The following is an 18,499-nucleotide window of genomic DNA, read 5'->3' on the forward strand; positions in this document are numbered from 1 at the left end:
TTGGCAAATGCAAGACATCCTATAAGATCAAATATAAAATTGTCATGAGAACATCACCATCATATCATCAAAACTTTCATCAGTTTCCTCACTTTCCTTCCTCTGCTGATCTTTGTGTCACCTATGACGTCTGCTCCACAGATTCACCTGCTCTAATTCCTTAACGGGATTGCCTATTCCCCGGATATCCACTTAGAACCTGATTAGGCGAGCTCAACTCATTAGCTCTGACAAACCAATTCAAACCCCTCAACCCCAAAGCCAAAGCACAGACCCCCTTCCATTAAGTGTTCACCAAACCATTGACCCTTTTAGAAATGACACATCAAGTGTTAAACTTGCTCAAATGTGATCAAACTAGTGTGAAATGCTTTGAATATAATGTTAAAGCCCATATTGCTCAACAATGATGGGTGGTAGAAACAACACTGAGAACTTTATGATAGTTGTAAGATGTTCTTCAGGAATCAACCATATTTTTGTTCATGCCACACACTATCCATCCCTTCCTCTGTCCTCTGCTTTCTGCACTCACTCTTGCCTCGTCTTTCGACCCCATAACCTGACTTTCCATTCCAATCGGTTTACCTGTTCCCTGCCCTCCCCTTTCCTTCTCTCTTTCTCTCTCTCTCTCTGTCTTACCCTTTCTCTGCTCATCTTTGGGCTTATCCTTTCATCCCTGATCTTCTTCATCCCCTCCAATCCTCATCTGTTCCTCTCTTGCAGAAGGGGAAGAGAAAGAGAGAGTTTTTCCACAGGTAAGTTGCATCCAGTCTGTTGGAGTAACTTGTGGGAGGCAGAGAGAGAAAGACGATTGAAGAGCTGTCTTGTGGACTAAGCAAATTAGAGACTGATACAGAGAGAGAGGCTTTGGAGTTATTGAGGAGAAAGGGAAGAAGCTTTTTTTGGGTAGACAGGTGAGTTTGTTTTTAGTTTGGTCGTTCATTAGCGTGTGTAAGAACATTGTATATAGCGAACAAATACAAACCTTGTGCATTGCGATAAACTTGAAGTCATATGCCTAAAATGCTGTTTTTAATTTGGCATGAATGCAGAATGCACGGAAATGCTTTGCTTTATCTGTGCACGTTCATGCATTTTGCACACATACTACAGATTAAAAACCTTGCATTGTAAGAAAATGATTTCCTGTAAGTAGTTCCCAGAACACGCTATCACGAAAGGTTAATCTGCAACTTTAAAAACACATAAAATTACATTGGGATGTTAATGATGGTATTTCAACCATCACAAATGCATCCAGCACTTTCAGGAGGTTGTAGCAAAGTTTGTTAACTAATGCATTCCTGTGGTTTTTCATTTCTAAACGGATTATAATGTCGTCGCAACTGGCAAAGTTTGCACATTTGTCTCTTTGTAGGATTAACCTAATGCTAAAGCTGCTCTTGAGCGAGTAATCAAAGACACCTTAGAAATCTTGAGATTCGTCAGGTCTCATTTCATCTTGATGAACTTTCTTACGTGTACACATACAAATCCCCAAGTCTTTTCTTGCCCTTTTCCTTGTGTTTTGTCTTTGATCTCCCTACCTCGGGTCCCACCTGATCCCGTAGTAAAGAGCAGTCGGTAATCGGATGACAGGAGATTTGATAAGCCACCCCCAACAGCTCCTGCAAAGGCTTAAACCTTTCTTCTAGCCTTGACATCAATAAAACAACAGCTCTCAGCAAGAGCTGAACAGACATCACGTAGTAATCTTGTAACTATTATAACATATCATAATTTGATAATTGGCGAGACAGTTCTGCAGATCACAGTTTCTACAGAGCAGTAGGCTCTACTTCTTAACCATGAATTAAGTTCATTAGGATCTCCGTAGTACAACAAGGCTGACAATTCCTCATCATCTCTTCTGGCCTCCCACCGAGAGGTAAATTCATATGTTGGTAGACTAGCAACCAAATATTTTTATAGTAAGTTGCAGCTTAGGTTGATGTACATCTGCATGAAACATTTGCAATATTTTATTTTAGGCAGCATTACAGATCTTGATTAGACTTAGACATTTAAAATCTAGACATTCTCATTGGTCAGGTGCAGACTTACTAAGTCAATGACAAGCCTCAAGTTTTGTTTATGGGTAATATTAGATGTAGCTTACTTTACAATATTTTTTGTTGTTGTTGCTGTTTCATAAATTGCATAATATTTTATAATACAAACGAAAGGATTGATTTGGAAGTTTGCTTGAGTTTGCTTTCACTTTGGTGCAATTTTTTTTTTTTTTTTTTTTTTTTTTGAATATCAGTATTTGAAATTGGAATTTTCAATAACAGATTCTCAGTATCTATGACAGTAAAGTTGAAATACCCAACAGCACTATTATTTATGTAACGCTTAGCATTTAGCTAACATTACTGAACATTCAATTGGATTTGGCTTATCTAACTTCCTAGAGATTCTAAATGACAGGCCATTGTTGTTCCACAACTTTTGCAAATCTGTATTCAATACTGTCTACTAAGCAGGAAGAACTTGCTTTTTGAGATGTTACATGAAAAGTTCAGTCTTAATTGGTCTCCAGTGAGATATTGGCTGAAAGGTTTTGTATGAAATCAATATTCGTCAGTTCTATGTCAAATCATACATCTTCAATATTATTAAAATGTCTTCCACATGCCTGATGATGTAATAGTCACATACAGGGCCTGCTCAGATTAATCCAGTCATTTTATTTATTTATTTACTTCTACTTGATTACATATAAGACCATTTTAAGTAGAATTTGTATTTTGTGATTGCTTCTAGCTTGTGTTGGTAAGCACCCCGATCAACAGCAGCTATGGGTGAAATGGAACAGATGAAGAAGGAGGCCGAAGGCCTGAAGACACAGATCGAGGTGAGACTATATGAGACTAATGCAATGACTAGCTGTTTAAACAATTAATAATGGAATACTAATATTACATGTTTGTTCCCCTTCTAGGCGGCTCGTAAAGCAGTCCATGACACAGACATGGCCGCGGCCGCTGCTGGGGTGGCCCCGGCCCCTCGGGTCCAACTCAAGACCAGGAGGACCCTCAAAGGCCACCTGGCCAAAATCTATGCCATGCATTGGTGTACAGACAACAAGTGAGAACATTATTATGGGTCAAATCAAAGTACGAAATGAGATATGATGGGCTATACTACACAGTAGATGTATTCATTAATTTTTTTATCAATTTGGCCTCCAAACGTACTTTACAGGATTAAAAAAAAATGATCTAACAGAATGTGAAATATATTAGTTTTAGTTGATGCTCTTGCTTGTCACATGATCTGCTCAGCCAGGTTAATAGCTCTCACATGGAATTCAACTGCATCTTGTGGTCACCTTGAATTAGCTAATTCTTAGTTAGATCAATTATCAGGGTCAGTGACCTGAAACAGACTTAAGCCTCAGTGTTTTAAAGAAGGGACTTAACCATGTCTAGGGTTAAACTGCAGTGACAGCAAAATCATATTTTATCCTTAAAATAGTGAGATTTCTGAAGATTTCTGAAATGTGTGAGATTTCAAAATTACAAAAATTAAAAAATACAATGAGGGTTGGAGTATATTAACTGGATATATGAACAATATCCTTTCATCCTGTTGTCTTACCAGCCTTTCTTTGCTCTTTCTTTCATTGGTGTCTTTAGGCTAATGGTCAGTGCGTCACAGGATGGCAAACTCCTTATCTGGGATTCTTACTCTGGAAATAAGGTGAGTCTGACTTACTCAAATACACTTTCAAGAGAAGACGGGGAATCATAAATATATTTAAGCTGTATATACCAGCAAGCAATCTCTAAATATTTTGGGCTGTAGGCTACATCATAATGTTGCCATTCTGTTCTCAGCTTAATGAATTAATGATGCATATTTTAAGCTTCTTGAATGGGCCATTTGATTTTACATTTTTAAATATCTCTCTAACTTCTAATAATACACAGGTATTGTAACCATGACAGTTTTCAACAAGTTTCAAAAAACTTCATGCGTTTTGGCTGTTCATTTACACAACAATGGCGTTTTTGCGGCCTGAAAATGCATACTTTTGAAAAAGGTATCGTTATCGTCGCTGTGTAAACTATAAAAATGTGAATTTGTGAAAACGGTGACGTCATGCGCATGCATATTATGTGTTCAGTCTATAGGCAAATAGTGTTTCTTTACAAAGTGGCATCGCCAACTACTGGCCTGGCATGAATAATACAGCGCTTTTAATCGTTTTCGCATATCCGTGAGAACGGTGATCGTTTAGACAATGTTGTCAAACACAAAACTTTTCAAAAACGCAAAGGAAAAGCTTATTCCATTTTTACTACATTGTTGTCTTGTAAACGTACCCTAGTCAACTTTACACATAAATAAAAACGTCCAGTTGAACAAAGATTTTTTATTTAAAGGTGAAGTTTGCAATTTTTGTTGTGAAAATACTCACAACTTCGTCTACTATTAAAGCTTATGTGCAAAAACAGAGCATGTGATTTTTGCATAGTGTGGTTTCGGTTGTACTAAAATTTGTTTAAATTTAAGTACAAAAGTTATTGACTAATCATGACATTTGTCATGAATGAATCGTGAATGTGGCACTTTAAGAATATTAATTTGTTTTGAACAGTTTCTGGCAGGACAGGATCTGTTTAAGCAATAAAACCTGGAAAACATATTTGAGAACAGTGATTATTTTGAAATTACATTTGGTGGTGCAATTCTGAATACGTTCAAGGAAAAGATTTAATATTTGCCTCTTTCTTTAGATGAATGCTGTTCCCCTCAAATCCTCATGGGTGATGACCTGTGCATATGCTCCTTCTGGAAACCTTGTGGCCAGCGGTGGTCTCGACAACATGTGTACTGTCTACAACTTGAAGACACCCGTAATCAAGACCGTGAAAGAATTGGATGCTCACACAGGTAAAATATATAAGTCATTCGAGAATCTTTACTTTATTCTTTCATGTGTCTGTTATGTAATTGTGTCTCTCTCTATTTTTTATAGGTTACTTGTCCTGTTGCCGCTTCCTCAGTGACTCTCAGATTCTCACCGCCTCTGGTGATACCACATGGTTTGTGCATGTAACTTTTACATTTAAGAGGATAGTTCACCCAAGCATAAAAATTCATTTTATTACATTTTTGTATGAGTATTGAGTGACTTTATTTATTGATTTTTTTTAAAGGGGCTATATGTAGTATTCAGAAACCTTTGTTATTAGCAACACCAGTGGCCGTTAAGTGAATTGCAGCCAGCAACTTATTGCTTGCGCTTGCACTCACACTCTTGCACACGTAACAAATAAGAGGCTGAACGTGATTCAATGACCCGATATACGCACGGCAAAATTCTTTTTCACTCTTAGAAGTAAAACGAAGTTGGAAATACCTTTATAGTGAGTGATATACTGATATAAACGAACATCCAGACGCCATCCATGCTGTTGTCGTCTGGCTTCCATTTATTTAAAGAGGCTGTATGAAAGAATTTTCATGTATTAATCGCTTTTTTATTGACAATGTGTGAACAGCTTGTAACAAAACTTAAAGGGATAGACCAATTTCGAGCCGACGTCAGTTACGTCACGGCTGGTGGCAAGACAAAGGGAAAACTGGAGGCGGCCAATACAAACCAGCACAGATTCGGCTACATAATAAGGAGCTTAAATTATTATTATTGTTATTAAATGTCATCTTTGTGTGTTGTTGGGTGCAAGAATCGACAGATTACAGGCTGCAATTTGAAATTTTATCGCATAATGTTTTCTAAATGATTGTGATTATTTGTGAATCATCTATGATTTTATACATTGTTTTGATTGATTGTGACTATACTTTTTGAAGAACCTGGTGAGAAAGGGTAATCAAATACGTAGTTAAAAAATGAATATGCTGTATTTGGAATTTTTATTTCTAGAAAATATTCACATCGTTAAAATTGCACCATAATGTTACTCTTTACATTGTCGTCTTCTGTCTGGCCTTGGCGCTGGCTAGGCAGAACTGCGGATCGTAGGCTACCACACAAGTCTTGTACGTAACGTGACCATTTAGTACAGTTATAGGCATCTAAAGATTTATATGCCCTCAGTTTCTCTTTATGCTCAGTTTCTCTATTGGGTAGGTGTTGAAGTCAGGTCACTTAACCGGAGGTAGTGTTAAAGTTAATCCTGTCAGATCGTCCATCCATTGACTGAGCGCGTACGGGTCCGCCAATCTGGGATGTCCGTTAAAATTAACTTTTGCAAATAACAATCGCGGTCCTGGACAGTGAGTGTCCTTGCACATTAAGATAAAATCGGATTTTCTCCAGTCATTATTAAAAAACAAGCTAACAAAACTTGCAAACTAACGTTAGTGAAGCGGCCAGAGGGATCGTTCTGCCACCACCTAAGCTCCGATCACAAAAAAAGTCACCATGTTTACCAACTGAAAATGTATCTATAGTTCACCTAAAAAAGAAAATTAGCCCATGATTTATTCACCCTCAAGCCATCCTAGGTGTATATGACTTTCTTCTTTCAGACAAATACAATCAGAGTTATGTTAAAAATGTCCTCGCTCTTCCAAGCTTTATAATGGCAGTCCATTAAAAGTCCATAAAAGTGCATCCATCTATGATAAAAGTGCTCCACACTGTTACGAGGGGTTAATAAAAGCCGTCTGAAGTGAAGTGAAAGTTTGTGTAAGAAAAATATCCACATTTAAAACTTTATCAACTAAAATAACTAGCTTCCGGCAGACGGCCTACCCAAGTCGACTTGCGCCAAAAGAGTAACACTTGACAATTTATGATGTAGATGTAGGGAGTAGCGTAAGCTTAAGACGCCTCTCGCGGTTCAAACAAACAGCGCTGGGCAACAAACTCAAGCTCCTCCGACATTTATCTTTATAAATTCTCGTTTTAGACTTCTAATTCGTGATTGGTGTTTTGTTTTGCTCTATCCTCTGCGCTTCCGCGTTCGTCATTACGTTGTGCGTCATGTCAAGTGTCACTCTTCCGCCATAATTCGATACGTACGACCGTCTGCTGGAAGCGAGTTATTTTAGTCGATAAAGTTTTAAATATGGATATTTTTCTTACACTAACACATTGCTTCACTTCAGAAGGCCTTTTTATCATGGATAGATGGACTTCAAGACTGATACGGCCATTCACTGCCATAAAGCTTGGAAGAGCCAGGACATTTTTTAATATATGTCTAATTTAATGAACTATCCCTTTAAAAAAACAAGGCCTTCCCCGACTTCCTAGGTTGCTTATGAAAGCCTGTAGACTGATTTTCATGTGAAGGACTTGGGACGTTTTTGCCGGGAAAATCAAAAGGATGTTTTGTTCACGCTCTCCCCCGAGAACCTCTCTTCCGTTCTATAACACATTATCTGGCTAAACTGCCAAATTTGCTGCAACCCTCATTCAGCCAAACAATTGATAAACATATCCATAAAAAAAAAATCATAAAAAGTTAAATAATGTGAAAATGTAATAAGCTTTTGTTAGTTTCTATTATTATTATTCATTTTATCCCGTTTTTTTTCCCCCCAGTGCAATGTGGGATTTGGAGACTGGAAAGCAGACGACAGTTTTCCTGAACCATGTTGGTGACTGCATGTGTCTGGCTCTGTCCCCGGACAACAACGCCTTCATTTCTGGTGCTTGCGACTCTCTGGCCAAGCTGTGGGACATCAGGGATGGCCAGTGCAAGCAAACCTTCCAGGGTCACACGAGTGACATCAATGCAATCTCAGTGAGTTTAAGGGAAATGTTGGATGCACTACCAAGAAAATACAGAAAAGGGCATCAGTTATTTTTTAGCCAGTAATTTCCTTCTTCGTTGATGATGCTAACCTTCTACCAGTTTCAACGATTTGAGTTTTTCCAATTGATAAGACAAAAGCACATAAATGAATTCACCAAACTGTGTCTACCTCTTCAGTTCCTCCCCAGTGGCAACGCAGTTATCACAGGCTCGGATGACTGCACATGCAAGATGTATGATCTTCGCGCTGATCAAGAAGTGATTTGCTACCAGGATACCGCCCTGAACAGTGGCGTTACATCACTGGCTCTGTCCATGTCTGGCCGCCTCATCTTTGCTGGCTACGATGACTTCAACTGCAATATTTGGGACTCGCTAAAGGGCGAGAAAGTGGGTAAGTTTAAAGAAAGGAGAAGCGGATGGAGTGAATAATTGCATTGGTGTTAAGTAAGGGATAATGTACATCCAGCCGGTGGTTCTTTCAAAACAACCCCCGACAGGGTGATGAGGACCCTGATGTGAAGAGGATGGGTCTTGATCAGCCTGAAGGGGGTTATTTTGAGAGAACCACTGGCTGGATGTAGGCTACATTATCCCGCTTAAAGGTATAGTGGAGGATTTTCCCGAATTTTAGAAAAGAACCGCCCTCTCCACTTTTTGAAAAAATGCACATCCGCAACACTCTACCTGCTCCCGTGAGGGAACGCCTATTAAACGTGTGCACGAGCCTAGTTCTCCTCGTGCACGCTCTGTTCACAAGTTGCTGTCGGCATGGCTCATACAAGCCTACTTTAGACAAATTGAGATGTTTACCGTGTCTGCGCGGTGCGTGACTTGTGCCAGGGCTAGCATCGCTAATCATAGCTTACATTAACTTTTACTAGCAGTGATTTTAAATGGATTTCTCCATATAGCATGCCAAACTTTACATGTCGAGTAGAAAATTCGCGACTGAGGCATCAGTGGGAAGCCCAACCTGTGCTTTTAGCGCATGCCAGCGTGTGAAATATTCTCCCAAAAACACTCTGGTCTTGTTTCTTTCTTCAGAGGCCTTTCTCTTCTTGTCATACAATTCGTAGACACTTTTCTCTTGCGACCCTCAGACATTTTGAAAAAACCCGGTGAAAACGGCAAGCATCAATGAATGGCTGAAACCGTAGCTCACCACACATATACACCTGAAAGTGCGCATGCGCAGAAAGCGAAAACTACCTAGGGATGAGCACGTACATAACGACGGCCTTACGTAAACATATCACCAGAATGATTGACAACTAGGAGGACCAATAGTCTTGATGATCCACCCGGAAAAAGATAATCCTCCACTATACACTATACACTATATATATGATGTTTTTACACAGCAGATGCTTTCCAGATTAACAGATCTTTAGCAGACATCTTACAGACATAGCTGTGCTATCTGATACTATAATCACCGATATTAGTTCAAAGGTGTTTACCAGCCGGAGTGAACTTTTCCAGACATTTCGCTCTGCCAAGCTGTTTCATACACCTGAAACGAACTCCAAAAAATGTTGTCCTGATTTTGTTCTTATTGACACACCAGATCGTTCTTCAATTTCGCTTGAAGTAGGCAATCTCGGGGCTTTAAGTCGAGGAAGTCTTCTATAAAGTCGGCATGAAATGAAAATTCACCATCTATCTTTATATTATAGATTTTATTGTAAAAAATTCATCCATGCATATGTTAATTTTTTTTTTTTACCTCATAATGTTTAATCAAAATGTAATAACTGCATCCTCCAATGAAATTACAGACTGAGAAAGCTCATGTTCGTCTTCCTCCACTTTTGAGTCTTTTTTCTGCCTCCACAACAACCAATGCATAAAACCAAGTCCCCACCCTACATTTTTTATTTTCCGAATAATCTGTTACACTCAGATTTATGTCACAATACGGAAGAAAAGATTTGTTGCAACTTGCTACTTCCGTTTCATTGCATCTTTGAATAAAGAAGCATGCATGAAGAACAAAGTCCTATCAAATTCATATTCTCACTTCCTTTCTTCCTTTCTCTCTTGTAGGCGTGTTGTCTGGCCATGACAACAGGGTGAGCTGCACCGGAGTACCATTAGATGGCATGTGCGTTTGCACTGGCTCATGGGACAGCTTCTTGAAGATTTGGAACTGAGCTGGACCCTGAAACAAGATGAGAAGAGGATAAGACAGAAAGGATGAGTAAAGGTTGAGAGAGAGGATGAGAATTGAGAAATTCTAAGCAACAAAGAATCTCTCTCACACACACAAACAAACACATGATTGTCACATCTGTATGTGTGGGATTTCTGGAAGACTGGATTTTATTAGAATATTTACATGGAATATTTAATTGTAAAAATGTAAGTTACAACGAACACAGGAATGCAGTTTGCATTATTGTTAAAATGACAATCTCATCATGACAACAATACTTTGACTTGAAATTATAGTGTTTGACATCTTAAAAATGAAGAAAATGAATAATTATTCAAGAATAAAAAATATAGTTTTTGTCTGTTAAAAATCCTCATCATTAGGTGAAAGTTTGCATGACTATTTTTATGCATTAGAAATGATGATAGAATGCAGAAGAAAATGTACAGTGACTTTTCCCAACAACTCCACTGACTGAGATCTGATGGCTCTTTGATGCTGTTGGCAACTTTAACATGGCATTTTAATTTCTAACAAACTTCCCAAAGTCCAAATGGTACATTATGCTAAAAGAGACGATGTCTGTATTTACTTCTTTCATCTTTTTGTAGGGCTTTTACATACAAGACAGTTCCTCTTAAATGTTGCAGTGATTACTCGAATTCCTTTCTAATAAACATAGTATTCTGCATTAAACGATATTTTGGTGTGTGCTATTTGTGTCTGTCAAGCTGTTATGTCCAATAAAATACGTGTTTTATGATTTTAGGACATTTGAAGAAATTGATAAAAAAACTATGTTGATCTTGACATCATTACTATGTAAAATACATCTAAACTACCTTATTGTGAAAACTTTGCACTAGGCACTTATTAAAGAATCGGTGACAGAAAGAAATATTATTGGAAAGGAAATCTAATTAGGCCACAAAACTACGTTTTAAAGGTGAACTAAGTAACTTTTTTACCTTAACCGAACAGCTTCGGAGTCATTGGAATAGTTATATGACTGTTTTCGGGTTGAATGGTGGTCGTCTCGCACCCCCCTAGCGCCTGTGAGCCGAAAAACCACCCTTGCAACTTTTGGCCGGCGGGCCGCAAATTTTGTTTTTGCAGGGTGGTAGCAGAAGACTCATTAATATTCATTAGGGAAGTCATCCCTGATTGGTCTTAACCCCAGTGACGGGTAGGTTTAGGGGCGGGGTTGGGGTAGGTCATCATAGACCCCAGTGACTGGTAGATTTAGGGGCGGGGCTAGGAGTAGGTCATCAGACCAATCAGGGATGACTTCCCTAATGAATATTAATGAGTCTTCCGCTACCACCCTGCAAAAAAAAAATTCAGCGTCAGGAAGTATCGCGTGATATCAGGTCTCGCGATGTAACGAATTGCTTTACGGCACTGCACACATACACTATCTAAACATGTATATGCTAGCCTTCTGTGTATCATACATACCTCAATGGACATGGCTCCGTGCGTTCGCCGGGTTCTTTGAAAACAAATGCACTTGACCAGCGGGAGAAGATGGGAGGGGGGAGATTCGCCAACGAGTTTTGACGACAGTGTTGTGAAATATCTATTCCGAAGCTGTAGGGGGAGCTCTATAGAGAAACCCGCGAGCAAAAAGCGAGAAAACAGCGAAGAAATTGGCAAAGCTGCATAGTGCTGCTTTAAAAAAACGTTTAATAGCAGGATAAAGTTCATAATAGGAAAAAGAAAGATATCTGAAGCTGCATTGTAAAATAATAAAAATAATTCAGCCCAGGAGAATTGAATGTTTAGTTATCCAGGTCAGAATTTGTTAATTATCAAATTCTGTCATGACAACTCTTGGAGAGTTTTGGATGGTAATGAGTATGACCATGTCAATGTGTTTGGTGGAATAGATCTATACGCTGCTTTTGCTGCAGAGCAAATCTGGAACTTGCCACATTCACGACACACTGCTGTGAGAAAGTAAGACATGCTGCTGCTGCACAAGCACACATGAATCCCCCCTAGCAGATCTATACAGGTGGAGCTGGGGAGGGTGGAGGGTTTCTGAAAGCATGCTGCACACTGCTACAGCAAACCATAGTTAAGTTTTCCAGTGTTATTCTACCAATACAGTGGGAACCAATCAGCTGTGCCCTATAGAGAATGATGTAATTGCAAGCAGATTGGGTTAAGGACTTATGAGCCTGTGCTATCTAGAGTTTCATGACAGAACTTTGTATTATAGGCTTTCACTTCTATAATGAGGTCACAACCTAAGTAAACCTATAATTCCTTTAAGTATATTTTATCACCTACTGCAATCTCACCTTGAGAAAGTAGATCAGACAGTTGTTTTTTCTTTCACTTCAAGAAGGAGGACGTGAGGCTTACTCTAATCCACTTTCAATAGAGCTTTTCCCAGAGAAACATTAGCAAGCACTGAAGCACAGACTAATTGACTAAAGGTGAAGTCGGTGGTGCACGGCTGAGATGACCAAGCTTTGGCTGCGAAATGAGAAAGAAGACATAATATAATATGACATAAAAAACAGTTTTGGAACAATACTCATTGTAAGAAAAAGCACACATGGGTGGCAACAGCATTCGGAAGGGCATTAAAACTTCTTACATTGTAAGAAATATAATTTAAAATAATTAATATTAAAAATAATTACACAGAATGAACTTCATATCTAAAGCTGTATGATTTAAAGTGACATTAAAAAATAAAACAAAAAATAAATAAATAAATGAAGGCCATGCAAATGTCATTGGCCATGTGAACTTTCTTAAAATCAAATGAAGCACAAGATGCTCTTCGGAACATCCCAAAACCATCCTGGATAAAATAGAAAATGTAATTTGTATTGAGGAAAAAGTACCGACTTAAAAAAATGCAAAGTAGATGCAATTTCATTAGTGATCTCATACTTTTGTACCCCATTGTACATACAAATATGTGATCCTGGATCACAAAACCAGTCACAAGTCTCACGGGTCGCTATGTTTGTGGCAATAGCCAACAATACATTATATGAGTCAAAATTATCGATTTTTTTTTTATGCCAAAAATCATTAGGATATTAAGTAAAGATCATGTTCCATGAAGATATTTTGTAAATTTCCTACCATAAATATATAAAACATTTATTTTTGTGACAACTTAAAGGCGATTTTCTCAATGTTTCGATTTTTTTGCACCCTCAGATTCCAGATTTTCAAATAGTTATATCTCGGCCAAATGTTGCCCTATCCTAACCTAACAAACCATTCATCAACGGAAAGCTTATGTATTCAGCTGTCAGATGATGCTTAAATCTCATTTTCAAAAGATTGGCCCATATGACTGGTTTTGTGGTCCAGGGTCATATTTTTAAATCCATTGAGCTCTTCTATGAAGCCCATAGTTAAAAAGATTTTAGGAAATTTGACTGATTAGTATTCCTAAGGTTTACATTATGAAAAATAATTATTATTATTAAATATCTATGCTTACTGTCCATGGGCACGATTGCTTTTCATGGCGAGGCCTCACCTCATGCACATTAATTAGGTTATTGTGACGTTTCTTGCGACCTTCCAATGACAAGGGACCACCTCCTGAATATTAACGACCAAACCTTCTCCATAGTAGGATTCGCAAATTCGCTTACGGGAGCGATAATACCGCAGTAGGTGTGTTTGGTCCGTTTGGTTTGTCTCGCAATAATGTCTTCAAGAAAATTCTTCGTCGGGGGAAACTGGAAAATGAACGGCGATAAAGAGAGTCTGGGCGAGCTCATAATGACCTTGAACACGGCCAGTCTCAACGATGAAGCAGGTCCATGGCGTTATTTGATGTTATGTTGTTTACCTGAGAGCATATTAAAGCAGAAAGTATTTTAGTTTTCATTTTAGCCAATTAGTCTGATGTATTTTGATAGAATCGATAGAGATGTTTAGACGGATCAGAGACGCTACATCGTCACGTGACACTTTAAATGGATGCATGGCTTGTGTGCACAGACTAATTTAATTATAAATAACTTATACACTTGTTTATAAACTTGTTAATATTGATATTGAGTTGCTTATTCTTGTATCATTGCATGCCATCACAGTCATGTGTTATTTTTCCTAAGAAACGCAGGCAATTTTGCATAGGCCTGCTGTAGAAAGCCTCATCACTCATTTACAATTGTTGGTTCTACTGACTATATCTGTCCTATCACATATTTGTCCCATAAGCATACAAATTTCATAAAATCCAGTTTATTATATAAACAATTGTTAGCCGTATCCCATTTTGGTCCCATCACTTGCATAAAAAAGCATTGTTAACCAAATGTACCCATTCTCTCTGTGGGAAATGATCTAATAAAGTCAGAAGTCAAAAATAATAATAAAATAAATATTTCTCACAAAAACTGTTGCAATTGTAAAGGTTGACAGATGTTTGGTTTTTGGGTGAAATGTCCCTTTAAAAGTAGTCATGCTGGCTTTCATGATCATTATATCATCTTAACAGTGGCTTTGTCTTCATGGTTTAGAGGTGGTGTGTGGAGCACCGTCCATCTATCTCGATTATGTGAGGTCTAAACTGGACCCGAGGATCGGTGTGGCCGCCCAGAACTGCTATAAGGTACCCAAAGGAGCCTTCACCGGGGAGATCAGGTATACATGCTCATTGGTATCTTTAATAGTTTTTATGAACAGCCATTTATCACTGTCAAAACTCTAAAAGCATATTTCTCGCTCTCTCCTTTTCTTCTCGGCTGTAGTCCAGCGATGATTAAAGACTGCGGCATCGACTGGGTGATTCTGGGCCATTCTGAGAGGCGTCATGTGTTTGGCGAGAGTGACGAGGTTCAGATTTGAGAAGGAATTTTATTTTTAAATGATCTAGGAGTCAAAACCCTTTTATGTCTTTGCTTTTCTGTATGATGAAATTCAGACATCATATTGATGCATATTCATGCTATTCTGCATTCAGCCCTGTCTCAATCTGATTGGCTGTGATGTCTTTTACAGCTGATTGGCCAGAAAGTGGCCCATTGCCTAGAGAATGATTTGGGTGTGATCGCCTGCATTGGGGAGAAACTAGAAGAGCGAGAAGCTGGAACCACTGAGGATGTGGTGTTTGAACAGACCAAAGTCATTGCAGGTCATTTATAAAAAACTAATTTATGTAATTTCGACATTGATAGTATGGATTGTCAGCAAATATGCTGAGCTGTCTTATTAGGAATATTTATTTTGTTCATGACCTTGTTCATGATTGTATACATATAACCTATAAAACACTAAATGCCATGATGATTTTATATATTTTATAGACAATGTGAAAGACTGGGCTCGTGTGGTTTTAGCGTATGAACCAGTGTGGGCGATTGGAACTGGAAAAACTGCCACTCCTGATCAGGTAAATCTATTGACATAATCCATAGATCAAATTTTCATCATATCATGTTTCAACTCCATGTTTTATAACTTTCATTTTCTATTTATGAAATGCATATGCACTAAAGCAGGAGTCATAATATGCTTAAAGGGATAGTTCACCCAAAAATGTAAAATTATTTTGTTCGAAACAGATTAATTTATTTTCAATGAAACCTGAGGTTTCTCTCCCTCCATTTTAAAGTCTAGTTAACCAAAACTAGATAAATCTATATGAATCAAGCAATTTTTTTGTCTTGTGAAAAGATAAGATTGCTTTATATGATAAACGGTTTTAATTTAGGCTTTTATTCTCATATAAACACATTACACATACATAGGGCACATCACATATGTAAACACGGAAGCTTGTGAGTGTGTCACAAGCAGTAATCGGATGAAGTTAAAGTGCTTCAGTTTAGTTTTTTTTTTACCAATTGTGTACATGCATACAAGGTAAAGCATCACATCTTTTCTCAGAGTGTCTGAAGCAGTTGAATATAGGATTCGGTCTCGCTAAACCCCACCTGATTGGTCAGACGGCTCAGTCTGTTCTGATTGGTCCACTGCTTACAGTGCGTATCGGAAACTAAAATGCCCATTATCATATCTGAATTTCAGTTCCAGATCTTTCTCAGCACTTGATAAACAGTGATACGAACAGTTATGATGGTGTCAGTTTTACTGTGTCAAGTCCTCATCCTTTTGTAGTGGATTTGCTCTCGCAGCGCTGAAAACAGCGTCTTCTCGACATGTCGAAAACACGAACCAAACTCTTCCAGGCCTCAGCTACAATTACAGTGTTTGAGGGTGGGTCAAAGTAGATGTTGTTCACGGGAAGCCATAACGACCATAGGCTGGCATTATGCAAATGTGTTACAGACCTACATAGGTTTAAGCAGGAAGTGAGACTGGAATTACTGACGTCTCGTTTCAGGCAGTTCAGAATCGCTTTATTCTTTTGGGAAACAATAACTTTATTTGTCGTGCACTTTGGTCTATGAAACTTTTGCAGACTTTTTACATTCACAAACATCTGACTATATTACACACTACATGAGAGATATGCAAACGAGCATAATGGGGCACTTTGTCATTCAGTTCATGATCATGTATTTGAATCGGTGTGTATAAGAAGTCTTGTATGTGCTACAGGCTCAGGAGGTGCATGAGAAGCTGAGAGAATGGCTGAGAGAGAACGTGTCGGATGCAGTAGCCGGATCTGTGCGCATCATCTACGGAGGTGAGTCTGATGTGCAGAACATCCTGTCTGTTCAGTTCTGAGTGGCCTTAAAGAAATACTTCACCCAACATTGAATGTTCTGTCATTTACTCTGCTCATGCCACATCACTATGATCTTCTTTCTTCTGTGGAACACAAAAGTAGTTTTGCAGAATGTCCTTACTTGTCCATGCATGATGCAATTTAAAGGGATAGTTCATCCAAAAATGAACATTCTGCCAGTAATGACTCCCCCTCATGTCGTTCCAAACCCGTAAGACCTTCATCCATCCTTGGAACACAAATGAAGATATTTTTGATGAAATCTGAGAGCTTTCTGTCCATCCATAGCAACATAATGACCACTTTCAAGGCCCAGAAAGGTAGGAAAGACATTGTTAAAATAGTCCATGTGACTCCAGTGACAAGAATGCTTTTTGTGCGCAAAAAAACTAACTTTATTCAACAATCTCTTCTCTTCCATGTCAGTCTGCTTTGCTGTTCACATTGTAAACAGTGCAGCGCTTCCAGGTTCTTTTTTTGCGCACAAAAAGTATTCTCGTCGCTTCATAACATTTAAGGTTGAACCTCTGGAGTCACATGGACTATTTTAACGATGTCTTTCCTACCTTTCTGGTCCTTGAAAGTGGTGATTGCGTTGCAGTCTATGGAGGGACAGAGAGCTCTTAGATTTCATCAAAAATATCTTCATTTGTGTTTCTGAAGATGGACGAAGGTCTTGCGGGTTTGGAACGACATGAGGGGGAGTCATTAATGACAGAAATTTCATTTTTGGGATAACCACTAATTTAATCATTTCACAATGACAGATATATTTTAGTTTTTAAATGAACCTATAATGTATAATTTAATGATCATTCATTTGTATTGTATTTAAAATATATTTAATAGAAAAATAAAAATTCTGATTTGTAACTCTTGGATTGCTTTCATGCTCTTCCCTCATTTGACAGGCTCTGTTACTGGGGGAAACTGTAAAGAGCTTGCGGCCCAGGCTGACATTGATGGCTTCCTGGTTGGAGGTGCTTCCCTTAAGCCTGAGTTTGTTGACATCATAAATGCCCGCTCATAGAGATGCTCAGCTGTTTTGAGGGTCCAAACTACTGCACTAATAAGTATATACCAGCTTCTTATCATTCCAGCAGGTCTGAATGTTTATTTGTGGTTGTATTGCTTTAACTCACCTGCTTGTTAAATGGTTGAGTTGGGTTATTGGTCTGGAATACTAATATTATCTCCCTTCCTACTAAAAATGTGGTAATATAAAGGTAAAAGAGAGCTTAGACACATTAGTTCTTTATTTGCTGCTGCGCTTGAGTAAACCACTGTATTGTCTATGCACTTGCAAGAGCACATTACTTGAAGTCTAACACACTGTACACTCCACACTGATGAACTTACAAGATCAGCGGTGAAGTTTGTAGTGACTTTAAGAGCACTTTATCCTCTGTAGAAATGACCACCTCGGTAGAAAATAAAAAAAATGTACTTATCCTGCCTTCTCATGGTGTGTTCACTTGGTCTAAAGATTGTTTTTCTGCTTTTATCGTGTGTGTGTGTTTGGTATGTATATGTATATGTGTGTGTGTGTGTGTATATATATTAGTGGTGGGCCGTTATCGGCGTTAACGCGCTGCGTTAACGCGAGACTCTTATCGCGCGATAAAAAAAATATCGCCGTTAATCTATTCCCCAAATTGGGTTGGGAGATGATGACGCAATCTACCCGCGGCCGCGAGGTAAACCCGGCTGCAACGCATATTCGTCGTCATCTTAAGTAAACACGGCTGAAAGTGAAAGCTGCAACATCCATTATTTGGACTTGGTTCGGATTTAAGCCGTCCGACAAACAGCAGCAAACTATAGACAGAGTGTGTGGGGTAACGGTTCGGTAAGTTAACACACGACTAATCCGTTCTACCAACTCAAATTCAAAACGAAACATGATATCACTGA

General features: G+C 38.5%; 2 protein-coding genes and 1 long non-coding RNA gene across 5 annotated transcripts; 2 read left to right on the plus strand and 1 right to left on the minus strand.

Annotated features, from left to right (window-relative positions):
• Positions 1-455: 455 nt before the first annotated feature.
• gnb3b (guanine nucleotide binding protein (G protein), beta polypeptide 3b) lies at positions 456-10,794 on the plus strand. 3 transcript variants are annotated; one of them, XM_079878724.1, is made up of 10 exons: positions 723-917; positions 1,830-1,891; positions 2,770-2,860; positions 2,948-3,093; positions 3,645-3,708; positions 4,749-4,905; positions 4,991-5,057; positions 7,532-7,733; positions 7,923-8,139; positions 9,795-10,711. In XM_079878724.1, exons 3-10 carry the CDS (start codon positions 2,804-2,806, stop codon positions 9,899-9,901), a joined length of 1,017 nt encoding a protein of 338 aa, XP_079734850.1. In that variant the 5' UTR covers positions 723-917; positions 1,830-1,891; positions 2,770-2,803; the 3' UTR covers positions 9,902-10,711. The 3 variants fall into 3 exon arrangements, with proteins under 3 accessions (XP_079734848.1, XP_079734849.1, XP_079734850.1); XM_079878722.1 differs by lacking the exon at positions 1,830-1,891 and having other exon boundaries at positions 456-917; XM_079878723.1 differs by lacking the exon at positions 1,830-1,891 and having other exon boundaries at positions 534-758; positions 9,795-10,794.
• LOC307162954 lies at positions 9,833-13,872 on the minus strand. The gene is made up of 3 exons (XR_013821995.1): positions 13,418-13,872; positions 12,210-12,387; positions 9,833-9,909 (listed from the first exon to the last, which is right to left on the minus strand). It is a non-coding gene; the product is annotated as an uncharacterized lncRNA (long non-coding RNA).
• On the plus strand, positions 13,582-18,058 carry tpi1a (triosephosphate isomerase 1a). The gene is made up of 7 exons (XM_079878725.1): positions 13,582-13,702; positions 14,412-14,535; positions 14,643-14,727; positions 14,893-15,025; positions 15,198-15,283; positions 16,456-16,543; positions 17,497-18,058. Exons 1-7 carry the CDS (start codon positions 13,591-13,593, stop codon positions 17,613-17,615), a joined length of 747 nt encoding a protein of 248 aa, XP_079734851.1. The 5' UTR covers positions 13,582-13,590; the 3' UTR covers positions 17,616-18,058.
• The last annotated feature ends 441 nt before the right edge of the window (positions 18,059-18,499 follow it).

The sequence above is a fragment of the Squalius cephalus genome, assembly GCF_949319135.1.
Source record: "Squalius cephalus genome assembly, chromosome: 8".
In the NCBI taxonomy this organism is placed as follows: domain Eukaryota; kingdom Metazoa; phylum Chordata; class Actinopteri; order Cypriniformes; family Leuciscidae; genus Squalius; species Squalius cephalus.